Raw genomic sequence first — 13,137 nt, forward strand, 5'->3', positions numbered from 1 at the left:
TCAGATGGCCAAACCACAGCACTGGCCCAAACCAGGAAGATCCATGATGGCTATGGGATGCCTCACCCAAGAAGGGAGATCTCAGCATGCCCCAAGATAAAGCTTCCTCTGTACATATTCACCCTCTACCCCAAATAAAAGGTACCCATTCCCAGTGCTTGGGGAGCCATAGCTTTGTGAGATTATTCCCTATGGTATCCATTTTCTTTGCTGTATGCCGCAGATAAAATTTCTGCTTTGTGTGACGACTACTTCTGGTGTTGTTTGATTTAAATCACCAAAAGTGGACTCATGTTTGGTCCAGTGACAAAACTAGTAATATCATAGATACATCCTTCATATTTGAGATTATGACAGAGATTTTTAAAAATCACTCCCCTTTGAGGGTTTAAAAATAACTTTATTGAGGTACAATTGACGTATAATAAACTGCATATATGTATATATGAAGTGTACAGTTTGATAAATTTTGAAATATGTATATTTTAATGGAAGTATTACCCCCCAAAGTTTCATGGTATCTTTTCATAATCCCTCTCTCCCACCTCTCTACACACCTTCCCAACCCCCCCAGACATTCATCTTCTTTCTTTCATTATAGACTGGTTTGGATTTTCTAGAGTTTTATCTAACTGGGATCATACATTATGCACTCATTTTGTCACTTCTTTTACTCAGTGTAATTATTGTGAGCTTCATCCGTGTTGTTGCATATAGCAATGGTTCATCCGTTTTTATTGATGGATAATATGCTGTTGGTAGATATTCCACAGTTTGTTTTTCCACTCACTTGTTGGTGGACATTTAGAATGTTTCTAGTTTTTTACTATTTATATATAAATAAAGCTTCCTTTAACAGTCATGTACAAGTCTTTGTATGGATGTGTGCTTTTTTTTTCTCTTGGGTAAATACCTAGGAGAGGAATGGCTAGATCATATGGTAACTATATTTTATGTGTTTAAATTTTAAGAAACTGCCACACTTTTACCAAGTGATTGTATCATTTTAATTCCCACCAACAATGTGTATGCAATTCCTCTACATTCTTGCAGGAAGTTGGAATGGTCAGTCTTGTAATTTTCGCTTTTCTAGTGGATGTGTAGCAGTATTTCATTAGGGTTTTAATTTTCATTCCCCTGATAACTGCTGATGTTGAACATCTCTTCAAGTGCTTATTTGCCATCTAGATATCTTTCTCTAAAGTGCTTAGAATGTGTAGTAATTTTGCTTGTTTTATCTTTTTACTAGTAATTTATATCTTTTCCTGATAAGTCAAGCTAGAGATTTATCAATTTCATTGATTGTCTAACCAGCTTTTGGTTTCATTGAATTTCTTTATTCTGTTTCTGTTTTTTTATTTACTTTATTTCCACTCTGATTTTTGTTATTCTATGTATTCTTCTCCTTTGGGTTTAATTTGTCTTCTTTTTCTTAAGTTGTAAGCTGAGATCATTGATTTGAGATCTTTTTTCTTTTCTTTTTTTTTCCCTTAAAGATTGGCACCTCAGCTAACAATTGTTGCCAATCTTTTTTTTTTTTTCCTACTTTTTCTCCCCCTTTTCCCCCAGTACGTAGTTGTATATTTTAGTTGTGGGTCCTTCTAGTTGTGGCATGTGGGACGCTGCGTCAGCATGGCCTGATGAGCGGTGTCATGTCCACACCCAGGATCCGAACCAGTGAAACCCTGGGCCGCCGAAGTGGAGCCTGTGAATTTAACCACTCGGCCGTGGGGCCAGCCCCTCTTCTTTTCTAATACAAGTATTTAGTGCCATAAATTTCCCCCTAAGTAATGCTTTAACAGCATCCCACAAATCCTGTCATGTTGCATTTATATTTTTATTCAGTTCAAAATACTTTTTAATCTCTCTGTTTGTTCATAACCCATGGGTTATTTAAAGGTATGCTATTTAGTTTACAAATAGTTGAGGATTTTCCAGAGATCTTTGTTAATGATTTCTAGTTTAATTTCATTCTGGTCAGAGAACATAGTTTGTATGACTTGAATCCTTTTAAATTTATTGACACTTGTTTTATGGCTCATAATATGGACTATATTGGTAAATGTTTTGGATGCACTTGGAAAGAATGTGTATTCTGCTGTTGTTGGTGGAGTATTCTATGAATGTCCATTAGGTCATGTTAGTTGATAGTGCTATTCAAGTCTTCCATATCTTTGCTGATTTTCTGTTTACTTATTCTATCAAGTATTGAGAGTGGGGTCTTGAAATCTACAACTATAATTGTAGATTTTTCTATTTCTCTTTGCAATTCTATCAGTTTTTGCTTTATGTATTTTGAAGCTCTGTTATTAGATGCATAAATATTTAGGAATTCTTCTGTATTCTTGGTTCATTGACCTCTTTTTCATTTGAAATGATTTTCTTTGTCCCTGGTAGCATTTTTTGGTCTGTAATCTAATTTGTCTGATATTAAAGAAGCCACTTCAGCTTTCTTTTGATTAGTGTTAAAACATGATACATCTTTTTCCATCCTTCTATGTTCAACATATTTATGTCTTTATAGTGCATGTCTTATAGTTGAGTTTTGCTTTTTAATTCATCTGACAATTTCTGCCTTTTAATTCAGGTGTTCAGACCATTTGTATATAATGTGATATGATTAAGTTCAAATCTGTAAGAAATCTGTTTTCTATTTGTCGGATCTGTTGTCTTTTTCCTCTTTATCTGACTTGTTTTGGATTAATTGAGTATTTTTGTGATTCCATTTCATTTCTTCTTTGTTATTTTAGTGTTTTCTTTAGCTTTGAAAGTATACATTAACTTATCTACCTTCAAGTGATATTATGCCACTCCTGTATAAGAACTTTATAATGCTTTATATGCGTTTCTTCCCTTGTGTCCTTTCTGTTAGTGTTGTACATTTTAGTTATACTTTGCATAAACCTCTCAAATATTGTTATTTTTGTTTAAATAGTTATCTTAAAGAGACTTACGTAATAAGAAAAATGTGTTATATATTTTACCCTTGTAGTCATCATTTCTCTTGCTCTTCCTTCTTTTGTGTTGATCCATATTTCAGTCTGGTATCATCTTTCTTCTGCCTGAAGGCTTTTCTTTAAAATTTTTTCAGCTTTTTATGTCTGAAAAAGTCTTCATTTTACTTTTGTTTTTGAATATTTTCATTTGATATAGAATTGTAGATTGACAATTTAAAGTACTTTAAAGATGTTACTGCCCTCTTTTTGCTTGCATTGTTTTTCATAAGAAATCTGCTGTCATATGTACCTTTGTTTCTATTCACATGAAATATCTTTGTCTCCCCCCATGGCTGCTTTAAAAATGTTCTATCACTAGTTTTGAGCTATTTGATTATGGTGTGCTTTGGTGTAGTTTTTCTCATGTAGCTTTTTTGTATTTGGGATTCTTTGAGCTTCCCGGATCTGTAACTTTTTTAGTTTTCAGCAAGTTTGGAAAATCTTGGCATGTGTTTCTTGTCTCCCATTCCTTTTTTTTCATGGACTCCAATGTCATGAATAGTAGAGTATTTAAGGTTGTCCTGTAGCTCTTTGATGCTCTTTCACTTATTAAAATTCTTTTTTCTCCATTTCATTTTGCATAGTTTCTAATGCTTCAAGTTCACTAATTTTTCATTTGCATCTAATGTTCCATTAATTCTATCTAGTGTATTTTTAATCTCAGACGTTGTAATTTTCAGCTTTAGAAATTCACTTATATCTTAGTTGTTTGTAACTTTTTGAACATATGAAATACAGTTACAATAATAACTTTTAATGCCCTTGACTGCTGTTTGTTGCATCTGTGTCAGTTCTGGGTTGTAGATTTTGACTGGTAGCTTTTTCTCCTAATTATGGGTTTTATTTTTCTATGTCTTTGCTTGTCTGGTAATCTTTGATTGTATATGAGATACTATGAATTTTACTTTGTTGAATGCTGCGTATTTTTGCATTCCTATAAATATTCTTGAGCTTTGTTCGGGGACATGGTTAATTGGAAACTGTTTGATCCTTTTGACTCTTGCTTTTAGCATTTGTTAGGTGGGCCCAGAGCTGCATTTAGTCTAGGGCATATTATTTCCCACTAATGAAGCAAGATCCTTTATACTCTACCCAATGCCTTTTGAATTACAATTTTTCCTAGTCTGGCTGGTGGGATCTGGCACTATTCCCAGGAATGCTGAATACTGTTCCTCTAAATCTTTGGGATAGTTCATTTCCTGACTGTGGGGAGTTGCTTGTTGAATACTCAAGGAGAACTCTCTGCAGTTCTCTGGGATTCTCTCACTGTGCAGCTCTCTCCTTTGTAGCTGCCTTGGAGTTCTTGGACTCAGCTGTGTCTCCTTCACTAAGGAGTCCTTCAGGCTCTGCCTAGGTTCACCCTCTTTGCACTGTAGTCTTGAATCTTTCTTAAGGCAATAAGCCGGGACCACTTTCTATGTTCACACTCCCTGCACTGTAGTCTTGAATCTTTCTTGAGGCAATAAGCCAGCTCAACTTTCTATGTATTTATTTACAACCATATAAGTAAATAAATTATGTTGTGTATGCCAGGAATCTGACATTGGCTGGAAATTTCTCTTTTCTTTTGTGAAGCTTCCATAGTATAGGTTTGGTCTATGATCTTAGTTATAAATTAGTTTATGTTGTCTGACTAATTCTGAGTTGACTTTGCAAAAGAGCACATGATCTTTGTTTTTATTCTTTGAGTGCAGTTAAATATGTCATTTCCTGGTTATAGTTTCTTAGACTATCAATAACTTATCACATTGAATGAGAAGGGTTTCCACAGATGTGTAGAATTACAGCCTGATTTTACTATTTTTATTTATTTATGTTTGTTTCCTTTTTAGAATGAGTATGTGAATATTAAATAATGAAGAATAGTTGAATTATATTATTTACCTAATTGTTATGGAGACTTTGATCAGTTATTATTATAACTGCCATAGGCTATCATGGCATTGTAACAGAGAATCTTAAACTATTGATTTATGGTGGATATGGAAGTTCTGTTTTTTTAATTGGAATCATGATTTTTTTTGGTACTGAGGGCTTTGTTGAGGTCAGTTAAGGTATCATTTGAGTCTTGATGTTGTTACTTGCATTGTACCTATATTTCATAGTCTGACCTGTTCAAACAGAAGTAGTACAGAGGATGAGTCCATCCATATCCTGAGTGTTGATGAGAAGAACAAGTTGGGAGCCAAGATTATCAAGGCAGAAATGATGGGAAATATGGTAAGATTTATATGTTGTTCTTTTGGAAAATAGTAATTAAATATTTCTTACGAGTAATTTTGGAAGTTCTTTGCAGTGTGGATGTAGCACACTTTGAAAATAACTGCTGCTTATTGATTGTTTAAAGAAATTCTGGAACACTTCTGAAAACATAACTGTGTCTGCTTCTAAATAAATTATCTACTTTGTCAGGTTTCTGAATTTAAGAACCTAGAAAACTAAATGCTTTTTAATTTCTTTTTTACTTTGCTATTTGCTTTATTCTTACCTTTCTAACTTACTGAACATGTTTGATGGAGATAAAGATGTTACTATCTTCTTTCCATTTTTAGCCATATATTATTAAGAAAGTGTATTACTTGCTTAAATTTTCTTACTTAGGTACCTAAAAAATGAGCTCCTAAAAAGAATGGTTAATTCATTTACTCAAATTTTGAGGCAACATGTTTGTGCCCGATAATGTGTTAGATGCTTTGTATAGGTTAGCTTATTTAATTCACATAGTAATGTTGTGATTTAAGACTGGTTTACCTCATAATTGACTAGAATCAAGGGTGATTTTGTAAAAGCTGCATCTACCTATCTATCTGTTTGTTTATTTGTTGTCTTGTCACATTCCTGTTATACTAATACATGTTACACTGCACATGGTAGAAGAGCAAAGCCAGACAGCTTTCCATGTCTTGACAGAGAATTGATTCCCTCTTGGTCATATGTATGTACTCATCTCAAACCCAAGTATAAGTGATCTTTAAGTAGTCTTCTGTTTTGGCATACTGTCAGTACAACACTCTAGTAGAACAAAAGGTGGCCAAACAAGATACTTCTGTTTTTATTAGTTTGTATGTGTTATGAAAGGCATGTCTTGCATATGCTGCTCTCCCTCTTTGAATCTGGTCCTTGATAACAATGAACTTGAACTCAGAAATTGGTGAGAAAGACAAACCAACAACAACAACAATAGCAAGAAAATAATGTTTGAGTTTTGAAAGCACAAAAGAATTAGTTACAATAGTGAGAGAGAGGTCACCAAGTTAGGAGGTTAACTTATGTTAAAAGAAATGTTCCTGTGTTCATGGAACCATTGCAGTGGAGGATGCTTTTCTTTGCTTGTCATATAAATCTATTTATTTAATTTATTTCTTTGTGATCTATTGCTTTATATGTCAGTTGTTTTATATGAAATTCTGTTGACTTCCTAGAATAAAAATGAAATATATTCAGAATTTTTATCTAAATTACTTATCAACAATAAAGAAGGTAATACTTTAAATCTTGTGATGCTTTCCTTGTTATAAATAACTGAAATTTTGTGTATTGGAAATTTATAATATCTAAGGAATTATAAAAATGTCATTCTTAAGGTTATATATTTCCTGCATCTCTCTATCTCCCCTAAAATATGTGTCTTTGTAATTATTTACCTTCAAAGCATAAACAAATGCCACAGGTATTTGGAAAGTTTGTAACTGAGATAAATTCATTAAAAAATAATATTCTAAGCTATGAATTGGTAACTGAATTTAGGTGGTGGCTACATGAGTGTTTGCTATGCTGTTTTCCTTTCTCCTGTATAAATTTGAAATATTCTACAATGAAGAATTAAACTATGCATCACACCTATTTTTCTTGCTTTTCTTTTTGAAGGAATTAGCTGAACAGCTTAAAGCCCAACTCGAAAAGGCAAATAAATTCAAAGAATCTGTAACACAGACATCATCAAAAAAATCTGGGGTAGAGGTAAGTAATAAAAGTTTGTTTGTAGGTATACAATTACCTAGTGTAATACTACTACTTGGCAGTGGTAATATTTTAATATAAAATGTGTCTATATTTGTGTGGTGTGTTTATGTGTGTGTGTGCTTGTTTGCTTGCTTTTAAAAACTTATTTTTGTATGTATTCTCTTATGTTCCACCAGTGTGTCTTGATGGAGAACAGCCTAGCCCAAGGAGACTTGGTTTTATTCTGGACTCTGTCATTTACTGACTGTTTGACTTTGTACTGGTCAAACTGTTCTTAAATTCTTCCCCTGCAGAATGAGAGATTTGAGTTTGGTATCCATTTCATATAAAACAAATTATTTTGTTCCATGATTCATTCATCCATGTATTAGTGGACAAAACAGATAAAAACACCTGCCTACGTGGAGTGTCATTTGGGTAGGGAGAGAGAGACCGTAAATGTTAAAAATAATGTTATAAGCATATTAGAATGTTAGACATCCTATGACAGGGTAGTGGGGATCTTGAGTGCCAGGTGTGCTGGTGACTTGGGGTACAAAGGCAAATTCTCACTGAAAAAGTGACATTGGTGCAAAGACTTGAAGTGAAGCGCTGAATGTATGTATCTGAGTGACACTTTGGACATAGGAACAGAATTTAAAGGTCCAAAGATGGGAACATGGTTGATGTGTAGGAAGAACAGCAAGGAGACCAGCATTGCTGGAGTGGAATGAATGAGAGAGAACGAAAGAGGAGATCCAGGGTGGAGAAACTATGAGAGGCCAGTTCATGTTAAACTTTCATATAAGGGAGTGGGCTTTTATCAGGATGAGAAGAAAAGCTGTTAAAGGGTTTTGAGCAGAAAATACATTTTGACAGTACCATCATGGCTTCTTTGTTAACAATAGATTGAAGGAGAATTAAGGGAAGAAGCTGGAGTCCAGCTAAGCTTTTACTATAATACACACAAGAAATGATAGTGGTTTTGATCAAGGTAGTAGCTGAGGAGATGGTTAGAAGTGGTTAGATTTTGTATGCATAAATGTTTTCTGTATGTATTTTGAATGGAGAACTGACAGGATTTTTGTGATGGTTTAGATGGGAGAGGAGCAGGAGATAAACAGAGGAGGCGACTCCAAAGTTTTTAGCCTGAGCACCTGGAAGGATAGAGTGGCTATTATTTGAGATGTAGAGGAAAGGGGAGGAGTAGGTTTTGGGGCAAAGATTGGAAGTTCTGGTTTTGATGGATTGAGTTTGGATGTCTTTTAGATGGGGAACAAGAAGAGATGGTAAGTAGGCAGGCGAATATAGTTGGAGGTTGGGAGAAGCCTGGGCTGGAGATAGAAATCGGGGTGTTATTAACATATAGATAGTATTTAAATCCACACTACTGCATGAAATCACCATGAAGGGTAAATGCAGATAGAAAAAGGTGAAGGGCCGAGTTGGATGTGTTACAGTGTTGAGAGGCTTATGGTGAGGTTTATAAGTGATTTTAAAGGACTGTTCTCAAAGATTGGTTTACATGATTTAATGTCAGTGTGAGAGGAGATTAGAAGTCAAGTTCCATAGAATTTTCTTCAAGTTAACATTATTAATGATTTAGATAAAAGTGTAGAGAGTACGTTTATGAAATTGGCTGTTTTTACTAAGTTGTGCTAGCTAATGTTGTTTAAAAGTGGATAATTTAGAATTTCTTGCACAGATTAAGGAATTGAGAATGAGAAACTATAAGTAGGATTAAAAAGCAGGGACTGAAAGGGGATAGCTAAAACTAGGTGTATGTTACAGTCCGTCTTACACACTTTTGCCAGATTTATTTTTTCAGATGTCCTTGTGGTCATAGTACTTTTGTACTCTGGAATGTTTATGTGATTTCTTAGTGCTAACTGTATTAAATACTAGATCTTCCTGCAGTATAGCCTTCCACAGTAACCCCATTTTCCAGCCTTCCCTCCAAGCCTCTCTTACACATAATCTACATGTCTCTCTGATATTTACATATGCTATTAATTATCTGTGTAAGCTATCACCCTCTTGAGGCTCATCTACTTTTTGGTATGCCTTTACCTCCTTCAGGAAGCCTTTTTTCTAATCCTTTCAAACAGTTTGTAACCTTTTCCTCTTTTGAAATTTCAAAGATCTTTAAAGTATTCTCAGTGGAATTTATCTTTTCAAATTATATATGTTTGTATTCTTGTCATCACCCTGTAATCTATACCTGTGTTTTTCCTGACACTCGTCACTTTATATGAAAGGGTTCTAAAGCTCTGGCTGGACTTCAGGGGATTCTTGAAATTGAAAGCAGTTCAACTGAAAAAAATTGAAGCAGATCTTCCGGTAAATAACATTTCTTCTACTGTTTTAAGGATACTGTAGAGTAATTGACAGACTATATCTCATCCCTTGAGCATGTAACTCTAAACTGTTACTGATGTCTTTATGATTTTTAGCTCCTCCTAACTTTTGAGCATTGGACCTTATAACTCAGTGGAGTAGAATTCAAAGTTGTATTCAAAGTAGTATACAAAGTAAAATTTCTATTCATGAGCCTCTTTTGGAAAGTGTGTAGCCCTTTGAATCTTCAGATAGAAAGGTTTTTATTCTAAGGATTCTTTGACCAGAAAGAAAAATTTTATTTTCTCTGCAGAGATGGGACACTTGCACATTTAGTTGAAGCTTTACTAGGCATATACGTAAAACAGTTCGGAAAGAATTCTCTGCTGCCGTTAAAGTTATTTATTCCATCAGGGCCAGAGCCTTGACTTGTCTGTCTTTCAAAGTAGTTTTGTTAAGAAATGAGAGCAGAAAACAAAATTGTTCACTGTAGCACAGAAATGTTCTGACTTTTTAGAGGAAAATCTTGAAATACTTCTGATAGAAATTTTGCCCTTTTAGAGAAGAGAAAATCTCATTTATAGAACAGTCTGAACAGGGAGGAATCCTTTCATTTCTTAGCTTATTTATTAGAATTGATAGGTTATATGAACAAGATAAATCTCTTGATTCGCTGACCTGTGAATATTGTTTTGGCTTTTGTGAAAAACCATCAGCACTTGTAGTTATTGGTTTGCTTATTTCTCTTCCCCTTTAGAAGGTGAATTATTTAGTTTTTAGAACAAGGGCTATTTCTTTCAGTTCATATCTAGTAGCCAGGGTAATGCTTGGCACATTGTAGACAGCCAAGAAATACTGGAAATATTTGTTGTTTGAATGTCTTCGATTTATTTTCTTCCCTAGAGTTTTCTATTATAAATCTTAAAAATGATCCAAGAACTTTGAAATCCTCTATCTGCCCTTTCTACGAGTGTAGCTTCTTCTTTAAACAATAATACAACTATATAGAACCTCCATCTAACTTGCTTTTGGACATTGAGTGATGAGATCCATTGAGTTTTGGAAGAGTGCCAGTTCTATATCAGAAAAAATCTAATCTTAATTCTTTAGTGTGTTAGATCCTAATCTGCCCTTTTATAACTTCTACTTGTTAATACTTCAGTGGAATCATATCATGGACACATTTATGTCCATGTGTGATTCTTTGAATTGTCTGAAACTTAAGTTATAAAATATGATTTGGTTTAGAAATCTTTGCCATCTGAGCGTTATAGGATATGTTTAATAAAGAATTATTACCTTAAGAAAACCAATTTGCTTTTAATTCCTTTAATAATATCTTATTTTTTACTTAGGTTCTATTTCTAAATTTATTTCATTGAATTTCAAGACAATGATATTAATTGATATCTATAGTAAGACTACCCTGGTTACCAGTATTATTAGTAATAGATGATATTTTTTGAAGGCGTACTATGTACCAAGACTTGTGTTAAGCACTTTAAATATAGAAATTCATTAAATTCTCATTGAAACTCTATGAGGCCATTTATCCTCATTTTTTGAATAAATTAAGGCAGAATGAGCTGAGTCTCAATTAAGTTTTAATTTGATAGCAAGAAATAAGGTTAGATATTTTTGTGCAATTTAAAAATATTTAAAGTAAATAAAAATTATTTAGAATAATTGCTTTGACTCAGTTTGATAAGCTAATGTTTGAAATATAAAAAGGAAATCTTGCCTAGATGTTGAAACCAATTTTATATGCAACAGTTATGCAAGCTCTAAACACAAAAACCTAAGTTGTTTAGAAATGCTCACACAATTAAATAGAAAAATTTCTATTAAAGTGATTTTGTGTATGAACTTGAAAAAATAAAGTATATTTTTCTTTATTTTTTCATTCTTAGGTGACTTCTAATTATAATATACACTCTTTGTAGAAATGTGGAAAATGTAAGAAAAACATAAAGGGGAAAGTAAAAATCCACCCATATCCTACCATTCAGGGATAACCCACACATAAATATTTTAAAGTATTTCTCTCCAGAGTCTCTTCCTTCTTTTCTTCCTTCCTTCTTTCTTTCATTCCTAGTGACATGTTAAGTATTTTTGTGCAGTTAACGTAACAAAGCAAAAAAGAAAACATCCACATTCTTTTTATTTTTTTGATGTTTCCCTCAAGTCTCTGTCCATTATAAATATGTAAACACATGCATAATTTTACATAATTGTAATCTTTTTTTTTGTTTTTTATACTCATTCTGTCAGCATCATTTTCCATGCTGCACAGTATTTATCATTAAATGAAATTGTAATCATGTCAGTGTATTCAGTGTTCCAATAATACAATTTCTAAGATTTGTTTAAGGAAAGGAGACTGAAGAAATTCAGCATAACCTATTTTTCCTGAAAATTTGCCTGCAAAAACCAAGAACAACAACAAAAACTCTTCTTACAGTTTCTTCAGCAGTTGCTCAAAACTTTTGCCATTCTCCCCAGATTTCCTGCTTTGTTCTAAGTGATCACTTTGCTTCCTACCTCATTGGGCACATGGAGATTGTAAGTTTGGGGGCCAGCCTGGTGGTGCAGCAGTTAAGTGGTTAAGTTCGCACATTCTACTTCGGTAGCCTGGGGTTCGCCAGTTTGGATCCCAGGTGTGGACCTACAAACCACTTATCAAAGCCATGGCAGGCATCCCACATATAAAATAGAGGAAGATGGGCGTGGATGTTAGCTCAGGGCTAATCTTTCTCAGCAAAAAGTTGAGGATTAGGGGTAGATGTTAGCTCAGGGCTAATCTTCCTAAAAAAAAAAAAAAAAAAGGAAGAGATTGTAAGTTTGAATGTTTTCAGAGAATGTGTACCATCCAGGAATGGATGGCTAGGAATGTTTGAATGTCGGTCTGTTCTCCCTGAAATGAATCTTTCTGCGTCTCTCATCTGGCAGTGGGAACAGTGTTCTCATTTGCTTTAAGGCCAAGTTCTTTACCAATGCTCTTAATCACATTCCTTTTCTGTCCTCTGGAACCATTTCCCACCAGTTATCTCTTCTCTTGTACAGAATCTTCAATTTCTTTCTCTTTATTGGCCCCTTTCTCATTACTTGCAAATATGGTTAAGTCTCTGTGTCCAAAAAACAACTTTCTTTTCCCTGAGCAACTTTACCATCCTCTTCTGGCACTTCAACAGGAAAGGATGGCCCAGGCAGGGCAGCATGGGTAAGGGTGCAAAGGTGAGGGCGAGATAGTATGTTTTGAAGATGGTATATTGTTCTGAATGTTATAGAGTAAGGTATGAGTGAGGGTATAGGAAGAAGAGGTTGGATAGGTAGACAGGAATCAAAGCTCTATTCTCATCCTGACTATATCTCCCAGTTTCATGGTTTCAGTTGACTTCTTTATGTGACTGTAGATCTCAGATCTGTAACTCTAGTGCTCAACTCTATGCTAGGCTCTAAACTAGTATTTTCAGTTGTCTGCTACACTTTTGTGGGTGTTCCATAACTTCAGAATGTCTAAAACCATCCCCTTAATATATAATTTCCCTTCTCTGCCTGATCATCCCTCTGTTTTTCTGACTTAAAAACCATGGAGATGTCCTTAATTCCTTCTTCTGGCAGCACATTCAAGTTGTCACCAAGTAGTGTTATTTTACCTTGCCTTCTCTCCTGTACATATCTTTAATTTCATTTTTTGAATATCTTTAATATCTTTTAATTTCTGCAGTCACTGCCCTAGTTCAATGCTTCATCATCTCTTAGAGTATTAGAGTAATATCCCAAGTGATCTTCTTGCCGCTGTTCCTTTGCTCATCAAAGTGTCCTTTAAATTGCCACCAGAATTAATCTAAATACAATTGTG

At 34.1% G+C, this 13,137-nt stretch overlaps 1 protein-coding gene across 6 annotated transcripts in view; it reads left to right on the plus strand.

Moving 5' to 3' along the window:
* The window catches only part of CWF19L2 (CWF19 like cell cycle control factor 2), a 117,317-nt gene that overhangs the window by 48,367 nt on the left and 55,813 nt on the right, over window positions 1–13,137 (plus strand). For 2 of the 6 annotated variants that reach the window (XM_014860779.3, XM_014860780.3), the window contains exons 9-10: window positions 5,102–5,216; window positions 6,864–6,956. In XM_014860779.3, coding sequence (XP_014716265.3) covers window positions 5,102–5,216; window positions 6,864–6,956 — 208 coding nt within the window. The remainder of the gene's footprint in view (window positions 1–5,101; window positions 5,217–6,863; window positions 6,957–13,137) is intronic. The other 4 variants (XM_014860782.3, XM_014860785.3, XM_070490357.1 and 1 more) reach the window with 2 other exon arrangements.

Source organism: Equus asinus, chromosome 20, assembly GCF_041296235.1.
Source record: "Equus asinus isolate D_3611 breed Donkey chromosome 20, EquAss-T2T_v2, whole genome shotgun sequence".
Lineage (NCBI taxonomy): Eukaryota > Metazoa > Chordata > Mammalia > Perissodactyla > Equidae > Equus > Equus asinus.